General features: G+C 58.0%; 1 protein-coding gene across 5 annotated transcripts in view; it reads right to left on the reverse strand.

Annotated features, from left to right (window-relative positions):
* The window catches only part of BCL9L (BCL9 like), a 38,865-nt gene that overhangs the window by 5,184 nt on the left and 12,172 nt on the right, over positions 1-21,509 (reverse strand). For 2 of the 5 annotated variants that reach the window (XM_082070488.1, XM_082070490.1), the window contains exons 2-7: positions 6,287-6,650; positions 5,049-5,171; positions 4,180-4,384; positions 3,338-3,422; positions 714-3,099; positions 212-472 (exon numbers count right to left, since the gene is read on the reverse strand). In XM_082070488.1, the coding sequence (XP_081926614.1) occupies positions 212-472; positions 714-3,099; positions 3,338-3,422; positions 4,180-4,384; positions 5,049-5,171; positions 6,287-6,587 (3,361 nt within the window). In that variant the 5' untranslated portion in view covers positions 6,588-6,650. Of the gene's footprint in view, positions 1-211; positions 473-713; positions 3,100-3,337; positions 3,423-4,179; positions 4,385-5,048; positions 5,172-6,286; positions 6,651-19,064; positions 19,403-21,509 lie in introns of those variants that run through there. The other 3 variants (XM_082070489.1, XM_082070491.1, XM_082070492.1) reach the window with 3 other exon arrangements.

Here is a 21,509-nt window from a genome sequence, read left to right on the forward strand (position 1 = left end):
GGCTCACGTCCTGCCAGCCAGCACACCTGAGCCAAAAGCTGGAGGACAGCCTGGGCACAGGGCAGAGGAATGAGCAGACTGTGACAAATGAGGGCGAATTCAAAGCTCTTTGACATGGCAGTCGGTGGGAGAACAGTTTCTAATGCCCTCTTCTGCCTGGTGCCTCAGCCACAAGACAGTCTGACCCATCACAAGCCCCAGAAGTACGTACCTGACATGCTTCCAGGTGGGAGCATTGGCCTGTCTGGCAGCAGCTCGTCATCGGAGGTGGCGATAGTTTTGATGGCATTGTGGTAGAGCGGTGTGGAGCTGGGCATGGCGTACTTGGACATCTGGGACATCATCAGCGAGAGGGGGTTCTGTGAGGGGGATGGATCTGGAGAGGAAGTAAAAGGCATGTTGGGATTCATGGTGCTGGAGGTGTTACTGGCAGGTGCGGAAGAGCTGCTCCGAGGCCCAGGAGGGAGAGAACCTGCAAGCAAGAGAAAGACCAGCTTAGGGGCTGAAGTAAAAGCTGCTCTGTTCTCCCTCCCATCTACCCAGAAAGGCCCCATTTGGACTCCTGGGAAAGAAGACCTGCTCCACGAGACGCGAGGGCATGCACGGGCACAAATGTCTCCCCACTTCTGCACAAGTACACGGGCTGGAGAGAAACACCATTCTCACGCACACCAAAACCGAGCACCCATGCGCACACGAGACACCCAGCATACCCTGATCCAGTCCTCCCATGGAAGCCGAGGAGTTCATGCCGAGCGTCTGCTTGCTCTGGTTGACTCCCGGGCTGGGCATGGTGGCTTTGGGAGACGGCACCCAACCAGGGGAAGGAACAGCCATAGAAGGGGACTTGAGGCGGCTTGGTGAGCCAGTTGGAGACCGGACATTAAGCGAGGAGCTCATCACCTGTGGGGACTTGAGGGGCCCGGACTGGTTGGAAGGTGGCATGCTGACCATCTGCGAGGGTGTCTGCGGGGACTTGAGGTTGGCAGAAGGGGAGGTGACCAGTGGCGAGTGCACCTGGCTGAGGGTCGGAGACTTGAGGTGACCCATGCTAGGGGAGTTCATCTGGCTGATGTTGATGGTGAGGTCGGAGGGCCGGCGGCCCAGCCCCCGGGAAGGCGCCGGGTGCATGTTGGCCAGGTTGCCCCCCTGCGCAGGGGTGGGATTGGAGGCTGGAGGCAGAGGGATGTGGCTGAGCCTGGTGGTGCCACCGATGCTCCCGACGGGCATGGTGCCCTGCTCAGGGCTGAACATGTCTGAGCCACTGCCCATCTCCTGCGGCATGTTGGGGTAAGGCCCTTGCCCACCAGAGAAACCTTGCTGTCCTTGGTTGGGGAACTGGGAGGGCATCATCATTTTTTGCGGTCCCCCCAGCATTGCACTGCCGTTGCCGTTCTGAGCCCTCGCCCTGGCCAGCTCCTCAGGGCTCATGCCCTGATGGGCCATAATGTCAGGGCCCCTCATCTTCTGCGACATCATCATCTGCTGCTGCGGGGTCATCTGGACATTGAGGTTCATGTTCATGTTCATGTTGACATTCATGTTCATGTTGAGGTTGCCAGGGCCCATGGGTGCGTCCATGTCCCGGAGACCCGACTGACTCATAGGGGGGCTCAGCATTCCCCGAGTGCCTGCAAAATCCATTCCCATGGGGGCACCGCTCAGGCTGTCCCCCGTTATCTGCCCAGCAAACATGGATGGATCCATCTGTCTGTGAGCCTGTATCATCCTCTCCATTTCCATGCCCTGGCCCATGGAGTTGCCGGACATCCCCATGGGCCTTTGCATCGCCACCTGGCGCTTCTCCATCAGCTGGTGCCGCAGGATCTCCTCCCTGGCACGGGGATTCATGAACCTTTCGGGGTCCCCTTGCCCTGACGGGTAGGGCAGGCTGCCTTGCGGGAAGTTCCCAGGGCCTCCCATAGGAGGCAGATCATCGCTCCAGCCCATGCCAGGCCTGACCGGCCTCTGCATGGCATTCATGGGCCCAAGGGCATCCAAGGGCATGTTCTGCATCCCGCCGAAGCCAGAGACTCTCTGCATTTGATTCCCAGGGAACCGCGGCCCCGGGAACGGCGGCCCTCCCCGCAACTGCATGGGGTCCTGCACCTCCATGGGTCCCCGCAGCTGGCTGCCCATCCCCGGCGGCCACTGCTCCCCAGGCTTGCTGTGGTAGGGCGGGGGGGGCCCACGCATCATCATGCTCCCCATGGACTGCGGGATCATGATCTCCTGCATGGGCCGGCCGTGGATGCTGATCTGCTCCTCTTTCCGCCGCTTCTCCTCGTAATACTCTTCCTGCAGCTTCCGCCAGGCCACTTGCTCTGGAGTCAGGCTGTCCTGGTTCAGTCGCTGCATCATCATGTTCATCTGCTGCCCCATGTCAGCGCCTGGGTGGTGGGGCACCTCATGCTCCAGGCTGGGCCCACCGAGGCTCTGGGTCTGGGAGATCATGGACTGCAGAGGCTCTTCGTACTTCTTCATGCTGGCGGGGGGTGCAGCAGACTGGGCAGGGGCTGCCTGTGGCGGAGGGGCCGTCCCGCCCTCACCCGCATTTTGGCCGGGCTTCATGAAGGGCTCAGCCTCCCCGCTGCGCAGCAGCAGGCGCTCAATGTCCCGCAGGGTCTGCAGCGAGCGCTCCCGGTGCTCCAGCTGCTCCTTGGAGAGCCCTTCTGAGTTCAGGGGGTTCCTGGGGCCCAGGCCCGCCTGCCCATTCCCCGGCAGCCCTGGAGCCGGGCCCTCCCCAAGGTGGCTGGAGCTGGATGTGGCGGAGGAGTCCACCTGCCCCGGCTGCATGGTGTTGGTGGACGCGGTGGGCGTATTTGGGTGGTTACTTCCAGCCTGGTTGCTGCCACTGTTGTTCCCCAAAGAGTTGGGAGTCAGATCTCTCCGGACATCTTCACTTGTCCCCTCCTGGGGCAAGCTGCTGGCTGCAGGCAGAGGGGTTTGACTGATGGTCTGAGGCGGAGGCTGCGGAGGGGGAGGCTGCGGCGGTGGCTGACTCACTGGAGGTGCCGGCGGCTGGGACTGTGGAGTGTTGGCAGCCGGAGGGTTAATTGGAAGCGGCTCGGCAACCCCCAGCACTTTAGGAGCTGGTGCCTGTCAGAGAAAAGTGAAATAAATGTGAGCAGGAAAAACCCAGGATAGGTATTCTTCCCTGCACCCTGCAGCAGACCTGTCCCAAACACGTGCCCTGTGGCAGTTCACCTTCATCATTCTGACAAGCCCTTCCTCCGCAGCAGAGCCAAGGGCTGGGGGAGAACAGCCCCATCAGAAGGGCAGGGTCAGCAGTCAGCAGTACGTGCTGACAGCAGCGTTTGGTTTGTAGCTGGCATACCTGGTCTAGCTTTGCCCGTGGGACATTCTGCTGATGGTAGGCCAGAATGGAGTCAGCTCGGCCTTGCAGGACAGCTTCTGCAGCCCTGAGGAGAGAGCACAAACCACTGGAGAACTGGCATTGTGCCCCAACCCACCCACCCCCAGCCCAGGTGCCACCTCCACCCTTCAGTCCCATGGGAAAAGGGAAATCTCTAGAGAGATTTGAGATAAGAAAGAAAAGGGAGATATTCCCTGAGAAAAAGGGCTATTTTCAGAGTCCTCCCGTCTGCTCCAGTGAGATTCTCCAACCGATGGTCACTTGCCCTGGAATTTCTCTCTTTGCACGACTCGTGCTGGGCACTCAGCTCTGCCGTGCGCCTGCTGCCATACGGTGGCTGTTGGCGAGATGCTCTGGGATCTATCGCACTGAAACCGTGACACAGCAGAGCTCTAAAACTAACCAGCCTTGCTAAGACTCCACAGCTGAGACATTGTGGGACAGAAGGGAGGAAATGAGTGGAGAACGCTAAGTGTTACACGGCGTTCCACGTGACACCCAGGCCCATAGACACTTCCGAATCAGACCAGTGGCCCACGCTGCTTCGGGTGAGTCTTTTTGTGGCACGCTGACCAGATGTACTTGACTGCGCACGTCGCAGAACGCAGTGCTGGGCGTCACTGGGAGGAACTGTGCGTGTAAGACAAAAGTTCGCCCACCAGCAGTAGCTGCCAGCAAACTTCCCGAACCTCAGGAGGGACCCACTCTGTGAACCAAAGCGGCAGGGGTCTGCCCAGCTCCCCAGTACCCAAGTGCAGCACCCAGCAGGCAGGTCAGCAGGACAGACAGAGTTTATTGCTTACGTGTTAGCGAGGTGCGTTGTAAAGACGTAAACAAACTGCGAAGGTGGCTTTCCCGTCCCTCCGCCTCCCGCAGCGTCCGGCCGCAAGCTGGGAGCAGCACCATGGGGCACGCTGGAAGAACTGCTCTCGCTCAGGCTGGGCAGCGGGTTGGACCCTGGGCCAAGCTGCGAGGCCGTGGACATTGCAGGATCTGCTACATTACAACCTGCGGGAGCAGAGGGGACGAGCTGCTGCCGGAGAGCCCAAGTGGAGTGGCATGGGCAGCGGGGAGGGGACGTGGCAGAGCCCCGCAGGACACCGGGGCCAGTCCTGGCCGGGACACCAGGGCTGATCCCGGCCGGGACGCCGGCAGATGGCAGCACCCGCCTGGGCCTCCCCACCGCTGCCCCGGAGCCAGTGGCCGCCTCCTCCCGGTCCCCCAGCCCGGGGAGGAGGGGATGCTGTCCACTGGAGTGGTGACATCAATCGTCAGCCATTATTAAATAATATTTCTAATTAATATGAATAAGCACTGCAATTACCAGGAGCATGCAGTGCCTTCCTCCTGCCTAGCTGCTCGCACACACACTGCACCCCCCCATTCGGTTGCTCCAAACAGTGCACACCTTGGCCAGCTCAGCCCTGCCTGAACCACTGTCCAGACCCCAAGAGCATCTTCAGCTTCAGCTGCCTTTACAGCACAGCTGCAGGGAGCCCGGACAGGTTTATTTGGTGCGACAAGGACAACACATGTCGCACGGTCTGGCTGCCACTATGACTAGGCTAGGCGTGCTTAACCAGCTTTAAGCCAGGCACACTTTCAAAATGCGTTTCTGCCACTGCTGTAGCCAGAGCAACATACAGGAGGCACATGCAACCTCAACACTCACTGTGTGCACTGCTGATGGGCTTGTCGTCTTCCTCGCTGTCTGGCCCAGAGCACCATTCGTCCCCGCTGTATGGCTGCTTCCTCTCCAGCACGCACCGCCGCTTGCTGCGAGGAGCCACCTCACCTGCAAAAGGACGGAGCCATCAGGAGAGCTGAGGTGACCCAGCACAGGAGCCAGACCTGGTGAGACACTCCGCTGAGAGCCAGCGGTTCAGAATGAGATGTATTTCTTACTGTCTCAGAGGAGTCTGCAAACACAGGACATGTCTAACTGCTGTTCCAAACCAGAGAGCTTCAGGCATTAACCCTAAATTTAAGAGGTCTATGATTTAGCAATTATAACCTGATAATGGAATGAGAGGGCATGTTCACATCCTTTGTCTTTGAAGGGCAGAGTCTGTCTCCTACATCGATCAGGCAGGGACCTTCATGCCCTCTGTAAACTTGTAAACGCTCTGGCCTAAGGTAGTCAGGCAACGCAGCTTTGGCTGTGAAACCAAATGCTTAGGGGTACGAGCCAGAACAGCGGCTCGGCGTTTGGTGACCAAGTGTGAGTCTTGGCTGAAACCAAGGGCACCACTGAGATTTCTCCTCTGACAAACCCCCAGAAGATGCTCAGGCGTCCCCGGCAGCCGTTGGGCACAGAGCTTGGTGGAATGCAAGAGGCTACAGGGAAGCCAGAGGGTTTGGAAGCACTGACTCAGCCCTTCTCCAGAAGCCATGTGCTGTAACACAAGAGTCATCCATCGCTGACGAAACCACAGAACTGTTCAGACAGCGACCCGTGCAGCACCTCCTCGCTAACCACGACTGAGTCGTCAGGCAGCTGCAAGAACACCACAAAGGCAGCTCTTTGCCAGCACTGAGCAGACAGAAAACAACTAACTCTGTTCTGAGTTGAACGCCTGCACACTGCAAAGCAGGGGTGCTCGGCACCGTCTCGGTGAACCGCGCTCCCGCTTTGCCGGCCTCAGTACTCCAAGAAAACCAGAGTCCCAGATTCTCAGCATAACGAACAGTTTATGGAGTGAAATGTAAAGACAACACTCAGCCACTCCGGTCCCAAAACCGCAGATGTGACAGGCAGTGATGCAAAGACACTCAGGCAGCCAGGACAAGCCCAGACAGAAGCTGTAGCACAGAAACCCAAGAAGCTCACAGCTGCTCCCATCCTGGGTCCTGCCAGGACGCTCAGAGCAACTGCAAGAAGGACGTGCTGAGGCAAGGTTTAGGTCTTACCTTTTGATTCTGCGTCCTGTGAAGGTGTGCTGGTTTCTCGCTGTTCTCCAGAGTCCACCGAGATGCTCCGTTCCCGTTTCACCTTGCCTTTCAAGGAGCTGAAGTTTGGGACAGCGTTCTGGCTGCTTTTCAGTCCAGAGTTGCCAGGGGAGATCTGGGTGGCCTTGCTGCCATGGCTGCCCACCCCCACGCCCTTAGGGCCCAGATTGCAGGTGGGCGCTTGGTTCACGTTGTGGTGCTGGGCCGGGGCACCGCTGCTGCCTGCCTTGCCATGGCTGGGCAGTTTGTTGTCAGGGTGCATTGGCTTGGCTAACGCTTCCCACAGCGCCAGTGCAGGGAGCTCCCAGGCCCTTCGGTCACAAACCTGCAAGAGAAGAGGGCAGCGAGTGAGCACAGGTGACGGGGACACGGCCCATGGCCAGGGCACGGTGCCGCTGCCGCGCTCCAAGGCGCAGGCACGGACATGAGAGCCCTCGTTTCTGGGGCTGTGACGAGAACGGGGTGCTCTGTGCCAGCCTAGCCCTTTGTGAGCAGAAGGATCCTTAGAGCCGTTTTGCAGGTCTTTCCAGAACTCAGGCAACTTTGTGGCCCTGAAGAGAAATCTAGTGGCCCACTGGTTTCAGGAACCCCCTTCTGCTGCTCTATCAGTTTCTGCTCTGCAAAACACACCAGAGCCAACTGAGTAGACAGAAAATGGTCTTGATGCAAGCCTATAAAGAGAAACCTGGGACAGGGCAGGGGAAGACTAAGAGGAGAGGAGGGAGGCGGTGGGTTGCAAGGCAAGAGCACTTGTCAGCCAAGTGCCATCCCCGTCTCTCCCCAGGGCCAGAGGGACCGTTCTGGTTCCTGCTCCAAGGCCCTGGGTGGAGGAGCATCCACTCCAGCAGCAGCTTCCAGCTCAGCGGGATGATGCAACGTGCCGCAGGCTTGCAGGGAGAGCAGGGCACAGCTTTCCTGCTCCAGACCCAGCCCAGCTTTCTGAACAGCCCCGCCGGCTGAGGCAGAGTGGTTCAAGGAGGCGGCGGCTGGGGCAGAATGCACCAGCTTCTGGGCTGAAGGATGCACACAGCTGAGCAATGCTGCAGCAGATCCTTGCAGATCTATCTGCCTTGGCAGTCTCTGAGGCTCATGCTGGGATTCCTCTGCTCAGGCCTTACAGATGAGTGGGACGTGGCTCCACAGTAACCCGAGCACATGGTGTGTTCGGGACCCTGGCCACTGCAGGTCGCATCCCTCCTGGCCTGTGAGTACCTCTGAGTTGCAGCAAGCGACCTTCCCGAACACGGCACAGGCAGCACGGCACATCAGCCTCACCTCAGGGCCACCAGAGCAGACACAGGGTGTCCCTGAGTTCCAGACACGGCTCTTACACACTGACTCATCCCGGCCTGAACCTCGTTCAACACTGAGCCCTCGGACACAGTCCCGGGGCAGAATGATGCACATTCCCATGAGAACAGCTCCTTGCTTTCTTCATCCAGACGACATAACTCTTCCTGCATGGGGGCCCCACTTTCCTCCACTACAGCCTCCTCACTGCCCCATCCAGTGACCCCAAAGCTGCTGAAACACCCACAGCCTGTCCAAGTCTTCTCTACTCCTCGGGGAGCATGGAGGAAGGAGGGTGAACCATGTGTTTGTGGGAGCTGAGGTATCGCTCTGTTTACTTATGCCCACTATGTGCTTTGCATGACACCCCCACAACCCACTTGCGAATCTTTCCCATGCGCAAGCAGAGAAATTTCCCAGCACGTGGGGGTTATTGGGCAAGTGGTCTCCTCTTCCCATCTGGACTGAGCAGCCCAGATGCTGTGCACAGATTTCATCTGCCACCCAGGGACAGGAAGCACCGGCTCCAGACCAAACACCGCATCTCTAAATAGCGCCACGAGAGCTCAACAGGGCCGCGCATGCTGCTCCCGGCTTGCCCAAGGCGGGCCTGAGGACATTTCACCAGCAAAAGCCAAGCGCTCGCTCTGCTGAGGCAAAACGCCATGCCCAGAACAGCACACAGGTGGGAAGCAAAGCCTTGGCAGACCCCTCCGAAAAGCTGGCGATCACCACAAGACGCAGGCTGCAGCTTCCATCCACTGCCAGGGAGCTCCCCACCTGAAGAAGGGGCTTCTCGGCATCCGCCTGCAGAGAGCAGCCAGCACAAAGCGCGCTACGGCGCAGCCTGCTCAGGCGTTCCCGGCTAGCTGCCGAGACCCTTCGTGCAGGGCTCGGCCCATCGCTGCTGCCTGACCAGCGAGCCGGAGCCGCCCCCCCCGCGCTCCTCGGCGAGGGCTGCGCTCTCGCCGGAGGAAGATGGTGAGCCGCAGCTCTGATTAATTTTCACAGCACATGAGGGAGTTGCTAGCCCTTTAAGTGTCAGCCAGCCTCGCTCACTCACTCTTGTTCTCCCGGGACCTATTAATAGCAGCTGGAAAGATCACATCACTCTCTGGATATTTATACCCCTCATTCCACACCAGGAGAGATTTATGTCAGAGCTGCTGTCCCAGTGCCTGCCCAACTGCTCTGTCAAACCGCCCGCTCGCAGGGGAAGGAGACATAGAGAGGGCAAACGGGGAGGAGGAGAAGGCCCATATGGTACCAGCTGCAGTGTTCAGCACACACGCCGCCCGCAGCTGCTGGCCGGGCAGCCGCAGGGAGCCCTCGGCCCCGCTGGAGGAGGCTGCTGCCAGACAGCATTCCAGAAAGCAAGCCATGCAGCAGCTCCCGCTGCCGGCGGCCCCACCCCCGCCTGCTGCACCGCTGTCTTTGCAACACGCTGCACCGCAGTCCTGAGGGTCACAGGCCGACCGACGCCAGGCTGCGGCCAGACCCGCCAAGGAGGTGCCAGCACAGCCATCCACATCAACAACGGGCTGGGAGATGCAAGCCTGCCTGTGCCACATCTGCACGGGCACCACACTGCATTTAAAATAGATCCCAAAGTGCTTCACCGCGAACGCTCAGCGGCACTGCAGCACACCAGCACACCATGGGCGTGCGAGTACCCCAAGGAGGGAGGAAGAAAACCGGAGCCCCATTAAGACTGTGCCTGCATAGTCTAAAAACTAACGCTCAGGATGCACCCCCAGTTCTTGAGGCAGATTGCAGTGAACATACACATTGATCCTGAAGGACCAGGCAGCCACCACAACAAACCCTTCAGACGCTGCCGGCAGCGTGGATGAGCCTCACTGCCTGGAAGGGCCCTCCAGAACATCACATTTTGGGGGTAGGCTGGTGCTCCAGGGACCACACCAATGCCTTGCCTCAGGATGGAAAGGCACCCTGGATTGATGGGGGGCCCTGGCTCACCCTTGGGAATCCCTCTCTTCCAGCTTCAACTGAGCCTGACCCCGGTCCCCTCCCAAATCCTGAGGGAAGCAAGGCCAGAAGCAGCTGCTGGCGGATTCTGCTGTTGGGAGCAGCAACAGTTGGATCTTGCTGCAGATGCATAGCAGGGATCCACCCTGGCCTCCCATCTGTCTGGCTGCAGGACGCCGATAGGCATCTCCATTGCTATGAGCTCCCTGCACACACCCCTCGATTCTGACCAGATTCCAGGAGGCATGCCACACATTTGGGCCACAGAAAAGAATTAATTACAAAGTAGAAATACTGACACAGGGAGACAAATGATCCAAAACGTCTTGAAAAGGACACAACAAAAAAGAGATGGCACAGAAATCTGGCTCCCTCCGCAATTTAGCAACACACCCACTCCAGCCCAGCAGTTTTAAAGACAATAGCAAACTTAATTCCCAGTGGTCGCAGCAAGGAGCCGAGACTCCTGGCTTCTGCCCCAGGCTGCCGCCAATTCCACTAGCGACCCTGAGCACAACGTACTCTGTCTGGATGCCTCAACTCCTCGTCACTGAACTGGGGGGACAATCCAGCCTACCTCATGTAAGGAGGGAAGCTTACAATAAATACTTCTGTTGAACCAAGTGCTACATCTAAATGCAAAGGGAGAGATTCACGCCTGGTACATGTGAAAAGCCACAGCTTTAAATCAAAGACTGGGACCTCAGGAGACAAGAAGCCTCAAAACAAAACAACAAAACCTGCTTTCAGTAAGTCTGAGCAGCACAGAGCGGGAGCAGGAAGCGCAGAGCCCAGGCTGACACGCTCCCCATCCCGGAATCGCTCACTGATAGCTCCAGAAACCTGAAACCCTGCTGAGTTCCCGGAGGACTTTCTGGTGAATCAGGCTCCCAGGGCCCATAACACAGATTCCCAACACCACCGCAAGAACGCGGGGCCCGCGCCCGCCTCCCCATGGGGCGGAAAAGCCTCTGGCCACCCGTTTGCTGTCCGGCAGCTTCCACGTCTTGTGCCGGCTGACATCGCTGCCAGGATATCCCTATGGGGAGGGAGGAAAATGGGAAACCAGAGCCACCACGATTCAACAGGGAGGGAGCGTTACCGCACCTCCCAAGAAAGGCAGGTAACTCCTGACATGCGCACAGACGGTGAAGAGCAGAACCCGCCCCCGGAGCTGCACCGACATGCCCCACAGCTCAACAACACCCAACCCACGAGACCAGACAGGGTCGTGACAGTGATGCAACAAGCAGCAAGTCATCTGGCCCCTCCAGGAACTAACAAGACCTGGTTGCCATTGCAAACACCCTCCGAGCACGTCACCTATGCTGGTAACCACCTGCCTGCTCATCCTGTGGACACCACCACAAACTCCAGCAGGACACCTTGGCTTTGGAAATGAGAGGTCCCAAGCAAGCTCGAGGGCTTCTTGAAGAAAGGCATTAGGCAGAGAACAGCAAAGGGAGCGAGCCCAAAGACCCACCGCCGCCTCCTGAAATACTTCTCACCCCGAGTCTGGATGAGATCACGCTGCCTAACACCGCTCCAAGATTACCATTCCTCCCAGGGTTAACAGCAGAAGGGGTTGGAACATCTCCAGAGAAATAACATACTATTTCATCAGAGGCAAAGGCTACAACAAAGTCTCCAGAAACAAGATTTCTGAAGTCCGAAACTCTTGGATCATTTCTGATTTGAGAAAAAGACCAGAATCAGAAACTTGACCTTTTCTGTGCATAAAATCGTTGTTCCAAAACAATCCTTTTCGCAAGACCCATTCAATGGGTTTTGAGACTGTTCCAGTGAGAAACAAAACCCGCAAAAACAGTAGTGAAACAGCACTGCTGTCACCTAGCCAGGAGCCAGCGACGGGCTCTCACCAACAGCCGGACGCCCACCGCGCCCGCCCAGCTCCGCTCCGAGCCAGCGCGCTCTTCAGCAGCCGCCGACGGCAGGAGCGCTCGCCCGAGCACGTCTGTCGCCAGCAAGAACAGCCCTAGCCAGGCTGCGGCTGAAGGCATCGCCGTTTGAGCCCTGCTTGGGCCGGACGGACGCAGACGCATCGGGAGGCAGGCAGTTCCACAGGACAACGCTCCTGCTGATGAGACTCATCCTTTTTGAATGCGTCATTAAATTATCTCGCTCTTACACCATCAGACAGATAGCCCAGAGACACCCATTTTCTATTAATTTCTTGGATTCTTCTCAGGTCCTTCTAAACAGCAGAAGAACTGGTACCCTCATCAGCAGTATGGGAGGGTTCGACAAGACCTGCAGAAAGCACTACGGCTCTGCTGAATCCTACTGGTTCTCAGAGTCATCCTGGCACACGCTGCTGACCTCCTGCCATTTGGAGCTGCCTCGGGAACGATGCACTTCAGTGGGGCTGCTTGGCCACAAGTCTCAAAGGTCTCTAGTAGGACAAAACCTCAGAGTCGTGTTCCCTTCCACCCAGGAACAGAGATCCCCACTTAGCGTGGGGAAAAGCGAGGTTTAGAGAGAGCGAGGTGAAGCAGGACATCGTTTGCCTTCTGTCCCGCACCCTGCTACCTTTCTCCTAATGCGGCTTCAATCCATCAGTGCTGGAAGAGCTTTTCTTAGCACCTCCTTGCCCCCAGCTCAGCAGCTTCTCCCGCTCTTCTGCTGCTCACTGCTCGCCAGGCAGAGCCTGCCTTCCCATCCTGTGCTCAGGGACTCTCCAGGTCTACCACCAAATTTGCAGATCCTTCCAGCTCCCGAGTGCAACTGGCACGCTCCCTACAGAAACCCTGCATGTGCCAGACGTTACTCAACAGTCACACACAGCTCTGCAGGGATGCTAATGAGGAATTATTTTGTACACCGGCTCATGTGACCTGGTGGGGACAGGTCAGCGAGAGACCCAGGGGTGCCCCATACGCAGGGCAGTGCTGTGTTTGTGCACTGGGGTTGCTGCTGAGCTGCCTTCTGCTACACCAGCTCTCCTGAGCAGCAGGGCTCATAGACGAGACCTCGAAAACCCAATGCTCTCACAAACATCATAAGGGAGCCAAGTCTTGCCTAGAGTCCCACATGTCAGGTAAATGCCTGATGCAGCTGAGCCTACGAGGAGATATTTCAGCAGCGTCCAGAGTTCAGTAACTGCTTTAAGATCCTTTGGCAATAACTAAAGAAGCTCGTGAGAAGCCAGCAGCATGCAGGACTGGAACCCAGAAGTGCTGCAGCTTCACGAGGAGCTTTAACACACTAGTTCCTGCTCTTCATTTTAGCAGCAAGTCTCTCTGCAGGGCTCTGTGACAGAGTGGCCATCGTCAACAAGGACGTCACGCTTGGTCCCTTCCCCGTGCACTGTCTTCAAGTCAGAGAGACGTGAGGGTTCCCCAGCGCCTCAGGGTCTGCTGCCCGTGGCCAGTCCAGACCCACGCCAGGTGTCTGGGGGCACCAGGAGATTTTTCGGGGTGTCACACCCAGCATCCCATTATCTCTCGGCCTGAGGGGAGACCATGGGACAAAGCCACTAGGTGTCACCGTCACCCCGGGCACCCGCAGCCTTGCCAGGGCTGAGCACACGCAAACTCGCTGCACCTCCTGCCAGCACTGGGGCCAGGGGCGTCCCCTGCACCCCAGCGGGGACCCTGCAGGGCACAGAGGGTGTGCTGGAGCGCAGAGCCATCCCCCACGTCCCCGCAGATGCTTACCCACTTCCTCAGAGGAAGACAGCACCGAGACGCCCGTTGCATGCTGCACGCAAGGGCCGAGCATCCTATACACCTTGCAGAAAATCCCCCCCAAAACAACAACTCTCCTCCGAGACGGAAAATGGAAGTTCAGGCCGCTTCCCAGCCTGAAGACAGGCCAGTCATGCCAGGGAACCTTTGCGGCAGGGACACCCCCGCCACCTCTCAGCGCCGCAGGCCCCGGCTGCACCGCACGGTACGACCGGCCGTGCGACGTGCACGTTTGCCTTTGAGGAGGCTCGCGGTGGAGGAAATAAGACATCACAAGTCACAGGCTTGGTCTGACAGCCCTACTTTGACCTGACTGTAGGCATTTTGGAAATCACTCAGCATCCCAGGGTCCTCGGCCTGCTCTCACAACACACACGAGCTGGGGAAGAGTTGAGCTTCCTTCCTGGCACTAGACGCCACATACACAGGTCACACCTGAACAAAAAGCAGAGGATGGCGCTCCTGTGGGCCAGCACGCTGCCCAGGCTGCAGCGCGCGAGCGCAGGCCCGTACCTCCGCTCACCCGGGGAGCGGGAGCCGACAGAGAATCACAGGGAAGTGGGGAAAGCGAGGCCGGCTGCCGCAGCACCTTGGCCCTGCGCTGTCCTCTGCCAGCCCGGGCCGCAGAGGAGGCGCAGAGAGCCGCCAAGCCCTCCTCCAGGATTATAAATACCAGGCCCAGCGCGCAGCAGAGCCCGAGCTCTATATTTAAACCCCAGCTGAGGTCACTTCCTTTTCCCAGCAGCTCCCTCAGCCCCCACCTCCCATGTGCATGCCATCACATCGGGGTTTCGGGTCAGAAGGGAAGCGGCCACGCATCTGCCCTGCAGGAAATTCCACCCTGGGAAACCCTTCACCTCTCCCGGTTCAGATCGGATGGGCACGGGCAGCAGAGATGCTGCTGCCGGCAGGTGCTGCTGGGACTGGAGAGGGGGGAGAGACCTCGAGGAGACAGGAGCTCATGCTTCCCACCCGGCTTTACCACCAGAGTCTGGGCTTGCACCGATCCAGAGAGGGGTTTTCCCATAGCGCACCCCGAAAGTGCCGCTGCTCCACCTCCTCACCACGCTGCACCTCCCAGAAGCCTCCTCCGCACCTCGGGCTGAAATTCCCCATGTTCTCCCACACAAAGGGTGCAAAAACCCAACCTGCCCTGGGGGCCGCCCCCAGAGAGCTCCCCTTCTCCGCCAAGACAGTAACCGGGGCCATCAAGTTCTCCCAGCGCAGACCTTGGCCCTCCATGCTCAACTCTAGCGACACCACAATTTCAAACCCAGAACATATTGAAAAGTTATCGCATCAACAAAGACCAGGGTACAAAGAAGGGGAGGAAGAGGGCAAAGGCTACCTAGTGGGAGAACTGGAGATGACAGATTGTTTGGAAGCAGGACAGCTGTTTGGCTTACTATACAAGCAAATTAACTGTAGAGTTTGCAGTAGGACTAATCAGTGACACTAGCACAGTATCTATTAGATGTCAAAGTTCTCATCCATCAGGATTACTGAGCCGATCCGCAAGTCTCTGAGCTAGCACGAGGCACATCGGGATCGACATCTCTGAACACCAACAGCCAGGAGGTTTTCCATACACAGTCTTGGTGTGTCAGCCAAATGCCTCTTCCTCACCCCACAGATTCCGGAGAGGAAACCTGCAACAGGGCAGCCCTATAATCCCAGGAGCCGGCTGACGGTGAAGCAGCTGCAGCAGAAAGCTGCGCAAAAGCATCACTGCTACCAAGAGACAGACAGCGCAGAGCTGGCCAGCAGAGAGGGACGCGGGTGTCCGGCTCCTCTGGCCGGCAGCAGGGTGCTCGTTGTCCTCTTCAGCACATGGACACCGTGCTCTGGCCCCAAGCCCATGCCCCAGCAGCACAGCACAGCGGCAAGGCGTCCCGTGCCCTGAGCCTGCGTCCCTGCAACGGGAACCAGAACCCGAGGCAGGCCACGAGCCGCTCGCTGGCCTGCGATCACGTTACAGGACAGGAAGGAAGAAGGCACTTTGATCAGGCTGGAATCACTTTAAACAGCTTCCACGCTGATACCTCAGCCACTGGAATTAGCACCCCAACACCCCAAACATCCCATTCCCAAAGGCATGTCCTGCTCTGGCACGTGTGTCAGGGCCAGAGCAACGCACTGGGACTGGACGAGGACTGCTCCCAAAGCAAGGTCACGGTGGCAAGCAGCCTGCAAGAGGGCAGAGAGCCTCCCTGCGCCTTGTCAGGGGAGACCAAGGCTCAGCGCGGCCATCTGTGTCTCGTACTCCGGGGTGGTGGGAGCTCCTCCACCTGCCCCGGCACCTCCTGCTCCACACTGCTGGCAGAGAGAGGGTTAAGGATGCCCAGGGAGCTGCAGGCAGCCTCCTCCTTGCCCTCTCAGAACAATGGGGCCATTGTGGGAGGCCGGGCAAGTGTGGGCAGATCCCTGGGCCTGGCAGTTATCCGCTGGGTGGGTCGGTGGCACCCCCTCTCTTCTCCTCCTCCACCCAGGTAGGAGGAGAGCGGTGGCGAAAACAGGCCCAGCCCGGCTGCAGGAGCAGCATCCCGGCGTGCCCGCTGGCCCTGCCCAGCAACCTCGCTCCCGCCAATTTGTCTGGGTGCAAAACGCAGCCAGGCGGCCACCGGCACAGAGCTGGAGCCCGCACCGGCGGCGCTGCCAGCCCGCAGCTGGGTCTCCGGCCGCACCAGCTGTGCTCTCACCACGTGCTACCGAGGGACCGGAGCAGGACGAACTGGGGTTTTTCTCTCCCCAAAGTCACATTTCAGTGGCGATGCAAGTGCTGGGACCAAGAGCTCCTGGGAAACCGGAGGAACTCCATGACTTGAGCAGTGAGACTACAACCGCGTGTGGGGAACAACAGCGACTGCTTTCCAACCTCCACAGCCTGAAACCGGGATGAATAAGCAAGGGAGCGAGCAGCTCCAACCTACTCTTGCCCTCCTACAGATTCGCATCTCCTGGCCCCACCACATCCATGCAAAGAGAACTTGGGATGCTCTGAATTCACACTCCCGAGACATGGAGCAGGGTCTGCAGCCTGCGGATGGGTTTTGCTCTTCCCTAAACACTCAAGCAAGAGAACCCAAGACAAGGGCAGGTAAAGACATCTGACAGGGCAGGATTTAATCTGTGTCTGTTTACCAGACAGCACACCTGAAAGAAAACACGATCTCTCTTTCCAAGAACAAAAGGGAAGAATCTGGGCAACCTCTGGCAAAAAAAAAGAGGAAAAAAAAAAAAATCAGGGCAAGAGGGACAAAACAATCTTTGTCCTCATTTTGCTGGTCATGCAAGCACAGGGCAGACACAGTACCCGCTGCCCCAGCTTGGACAGCAAGTAATAAGCACGACCGGCCCAGTTTCACCAAGGCTTACAGAAACCAGGCGCTACAGCCCAGGGAAAGCCGCATCCCTGCGCTCAAGAAAGAGGTAGAGCATAGACAGGATTTCCAGACTACACTGATAATCAGCTCACAGAAACCAGATAGGACAGCACAGCCTCAGAGGTCACCGCTCAGCTCCACAACATTCGCTTCAGACACATTTTCCTTTAAATGTGGCTCCAGAGACCACACAAGGGTTAAATCTGCCTATAAATATCTGTTCTCAGCAGGGCTGCTGCTCTGAACTGTCCAGCCATCTGTTCCAGCTTTTCCCCATCTAAGACTCCAACATCTGAAACACGCTCACAATTCTTAGGAGCGCTCCCAAAAATAGCCCAGCGCTGCGGCCCAGCTCTGCGCGGCACCGGGGCAGCGACGCCGGCGCACGCCCGGGGCTGCGCGGATTGGGACACGTCTGCACGGCGTCCGTGTTGGCGTGGGCGTGCCCGTGGACCCGTGTGAATCCGCACCAGCGTGTCCACGCCGGTCCCAACCTGCATCCGTGTGTGCGTGCGCGTCCAGACCAGCGCGTGGGTGTGAGAGAAGGGAGAAGCCCGCGGACACGATGGCAGCCCTGCTGTGCCTCGTTCCTGCCAGGACACAGCCAGGCACCTCTCCCGCTTGGCCCCGGTGTGAACCGGGCTGTCCTGAGAGGTCCCGCTGTCCCCAAGCGCCGGCACTGCCACCGGGACAGCGAGCGAACCCCAGGGCACGGCAGGGAAGGACACCAGTTCTCTTGTTCAGCGCTTGGCTCAGCACAGTCAGCAACCCCACCTCCGGGCACCAGAACCTCGCTGCGAAAGCAAGTAAAGCCTGATCTGTGTGAGGCCAGAGACACGCCAGCCTGCTCCCATCCAGCTGGGGCTTGCAGGATTTCCTTAAGCACTCTGGAGAGCCTGGGCAAGGCTCCTACCGCAGACATGATGGCTTCTGCCAGAGCTCCAAGTCTCTCACTGCTCTTTCCAAATATCAAAGACATCCATAGGTTCACTCTTCTGACTGCCAAGCCTATCAGGCTCATGCCACGCAGGCAAATCCAGGAGACAACGACCTTCTTCACACTCACAAGGCAAAATGGGAAATGAGCTGTCAGCTCCCAAATCCGGACAGATTGTCCAAGAGCAGAGCATTCTGAGCATCCTCAGGGCTGTCCACCTGCTCTGTGCCAAGCACAGCTCATCCTCAGACACCTGCTATTCAGTGGGGACCATCACTGAGCAGCTCGGCTCGGGCTGCGGGCCCCGCTGACACCACATCACAGGGCGATGTGCACACACACCCATGGGGAGAGGACAACCGGTGTCCGTCCTCCACGTCGTGTTGGCAGCTTGAGGATCAGACAGCAGCATTCAAAAGGAACCTCACCAGTAGGAAGGGCAGAGAGTACAGGCCGCCACAGTTTTGCTCAGGATTTGCCAAGCTGTCCAGTCTCTTTCACCCCTCTGATGTACTCGAGACAGCCAGTTAGACCCAAGAACTATAAGCAAGACTTTCCAAGAAGCCTAAAACACAGGTACAGCTTAAACTCAGGTGACAATGTAAACGGAAAGAGCTTGAAATTCCAGCTCTTTGTTTCAGGCTTTGGTGGGGAGATGTGCTGGGAAACAGCCTCAGCAGACTGAGTCAACACAGCCATAGTCTGTTTCTGACAGAGGAAAAAAACCCCATTGATCCAGGTATTGATCTGATGCAGGAGCTTGTGTTTGTTTAAAAGTTTGCCCATGGGTCAGACCTTGTTACAAGCGTCTTTCCTGGTGATGAGGTTAGAAACAGGCTGTGCCAGACTCCAGCAAGCTGCCTGGGGAGCAGAACGTCGGCAGGTGCGGAAGTTAAGCTGTCCCACAGGGACGCTTCCCTCTTCCACCGCCCCAACACCGCACGCCGTGTCGCTGGGCGCAGGAACACCCCAACCAGCTGCCAGGCATTCCGAGGAGTGCAGCACACCCAGGGTGTAAATGGGGGGCCAAAGGCCAAGCAGTAGAGACTTCAGATCATGAGGTGGAAAGGATTTAAACAGCAGATCCATTTCAGGATTACTTCAGCCCCTCTTTCTCTCAGAAAGAGCAATGGGATACCAAGATCCCCACAAGTTTGCAATCCAACCAAGCAAGGGTCTGCGAATCAGAAAACAACACTGACCAGGACAAAATGTGACTGACGAATCTTGTTTCCTTCTCTCCAGCACAACCGAAAGCAAACAGGAAAGTACGGGGATGGAGTAGGTGCCCACTAACACAGACAGCTTCCCAAAGCTCTGCACACAACCAGCTCCTGCATCACTTCAGGCCCCGGTGGGCTCCACGTCTGGTGGAAAATGAACATCTGCACGCGGCCACGGGTGCCAGCCGTCTGCAGCTCACTCTGACTTACCACATTCCCGTCCAAACCATTCCTGCTCTTCTGCCCCGGACATCTGCTGAGTGACTGACGGCAAATAAGTTTAAGGAAAAAGTGTGGCTATATCAGGTGCAGCTATTCCATCAGAGAGACAACAGGTATTCTCACAGAGCTCTCTTCTTCCCACACCTCCTCAACCCTATGGGCACACGCTATTAAGAGACAAGAAAGAGAAAAGAAGTGAGGACGGGCTGAGGACTGGACACAAACAAACACAGGAGATGCATCCCCAGCAGCTCAGCCACCTCCTGACCTCAAAGCTCCATCCCTTAGCGCCCAGCAAATGTGCAGCACCCATCGCCCTCTGCTCATCTCCAGGTCCAGAAACCTCTGCCAAAACCCACCAGATCCCAGCAGCACTTCTCCCTTTTCCTCACCGCTTCTGTCCTGCTCTCGCAGCTCCTGCACGAGCAGGTGCACGCTGCAGTGTTCTCAGAGCCGCCCCCAGCTGTAGGGACAGGCAGCGCTTCCGCTGCTGGAGAAGAGCTGGGGGCACGACTGTGCATGCAGGGAGACATCTTTTAGGGACCAAGGCAGCGATCGTTCCTCTCACGGCTGCATTTCCCATGAGACGTGTGGCAAAGAAGCGCAGCCTTACCAGGAGCTTGTCACCGGCACCTTTCCCCACCAAGTCCTCAAGCCTCCTTGTGCATCCTTAAGTTCCCTTCATTTCAAGAGAGCAAAATATTCAGGAGGATTTATTTGGCCTTCTACATTTCTTAGCCTATCACATCCTTTCCTGCTAAAATAAAAACCAGTAAATCAATTTCTCCCCTTCCCTGCTTTTGCTGCCTTGGAAGTATGTCTGGCAATCGAGCAGTGATATATGAGGGAGGAAGCAGCAAACCAGTTCAGACCAGCGCGGCATCCTCAGACACCGCACGGCTCGCGGCGGCCGAGCGCGCTCACCCGCCGAGCCCTCTCGCTGGAGGACACGGAAGCCACAGCCAGGCTGGAGCATTTGCTGCGATTTATGCATTTGAAACAGCAAAAAATCAACACACAAATTAAGAAAACCTGTCTCTATAACCAACCAGCCCATCTGCATCTGAAAACTCCTCTCCCCGCTGAAGAAGCCTCTTTTGTTTGCTCCATGAGTTTCACCCGTGTGAGGTGCCACACACTTTGGCACCCAGCAATGCCCGGGAGGAGGGACACAGCAGGATCCCATGACCTGTCACTCAGTCCAGGTTCCCCCTTCCACAACACCGTGTCCGGCTGCTCCTCTACAAGACCTATGGTTGTTGGACCCCATCTTGCCTGCTCCAGGGCACACTTCCCTCCGCCTGCACCACGGCAGCCATGAGCGAATGCTCAGGAACGAAGCTTTGCCCCTCACCTCCTCCTGCCCCCGAAATGCAGCCCATGGCCAGCGCAGCTCCTGCGGTCCAGCAGCGAGGAAGCCTCGCTCCTCCGCTGCCGCCCTCCCGGCCCGTCACCTCTGTCCCTCCATCTGACCGCCCGACGGAGCGGGCGCTGCCGCCAGGCCCAGCGGCAGCTCCTCCGCGGGCAGAAACATGAAGGCAAACCCAGGCTGCTGCCATCCTGCACCTTCTCCCCTCTGAAAATAAAAACCAGCTTCCACTTGTCCTGGCCCCAAGAGAGAAGGACCAGAAAGAGGTTTGTTGTCAATACATGAAACTGTCGCTAAGTGAAGGAGAAAAAAAAACAGGGGGGAAGGGGGAGAATGGGGGAGGGGACAAAACCGCATTTTTACTTCTGGTGGCCAGCCAGCTGACTGACTCAGCCAGCTTGGTCGCCTGCCATTTAGATTTAAAAACAAAACCGAGCTCTTGGAGAGGGGAGAGAAGGGGATTCGGATGAATGTGCTTTTTTGTTGTACGTCAAGCAGCTCCTAGACCGGCCCAAGGCGCGTTTAGGAAAATGGCTTCCCCGCCACACGGTGCCCGGGGCTGCCGCGCTGCCGGTGCCGCGCACGGCGCGGGACTCCTGCCGCGGCACCGCTCCCGGCACAGCGGGTTGGAAAAGAAGCGTGGTGAAAGCCTAAAGCTGCCCCAGAGCTCCCACCTTCGCCCGCTCCCCGCCAGAGGAATGCGCACAGGAGGTGGGAGGAGCAGGGAAGAGGTTGTTTTGAAATACCAGCTCCCGTTTTATTTATCTGGATCCCACAGCGCCCATGGCACGGCAGCCGCTCCTAGCGAGTGCTCTCTGTTCCCAAAGCCCCGCACGGACGCGAACACGCGCTCCCCACGCCCTGTGCGGCAACGCAACGCGCTGGTGCGCTCAGCACAGCCCCCGACACGCAGAGCTCGCCCCACGCCGACTCGGCGCTTCCGCACAACTGGACGGTCATGGAACCGTACGCAAATAAGCGGCGCTTGGCACTTTGCAGTTGCAGCCGGCATTGCAAACACGAGCTGGTGGAGCCTGGTGAGCCTCCCACGCAGTGATCTCCCG

Source organism: Streptopelia decaocto (assembly GCF_964273445.1).
Source record: "Streptopelia decaocto genome assembly, chromosome: 21".
NCBI classification, from domain to species: Eukaryota; Metazoa; Chordata; class Aves; order Columbiformes; family Columbidae; genus Streptopelia; species Streptopelia decaocto.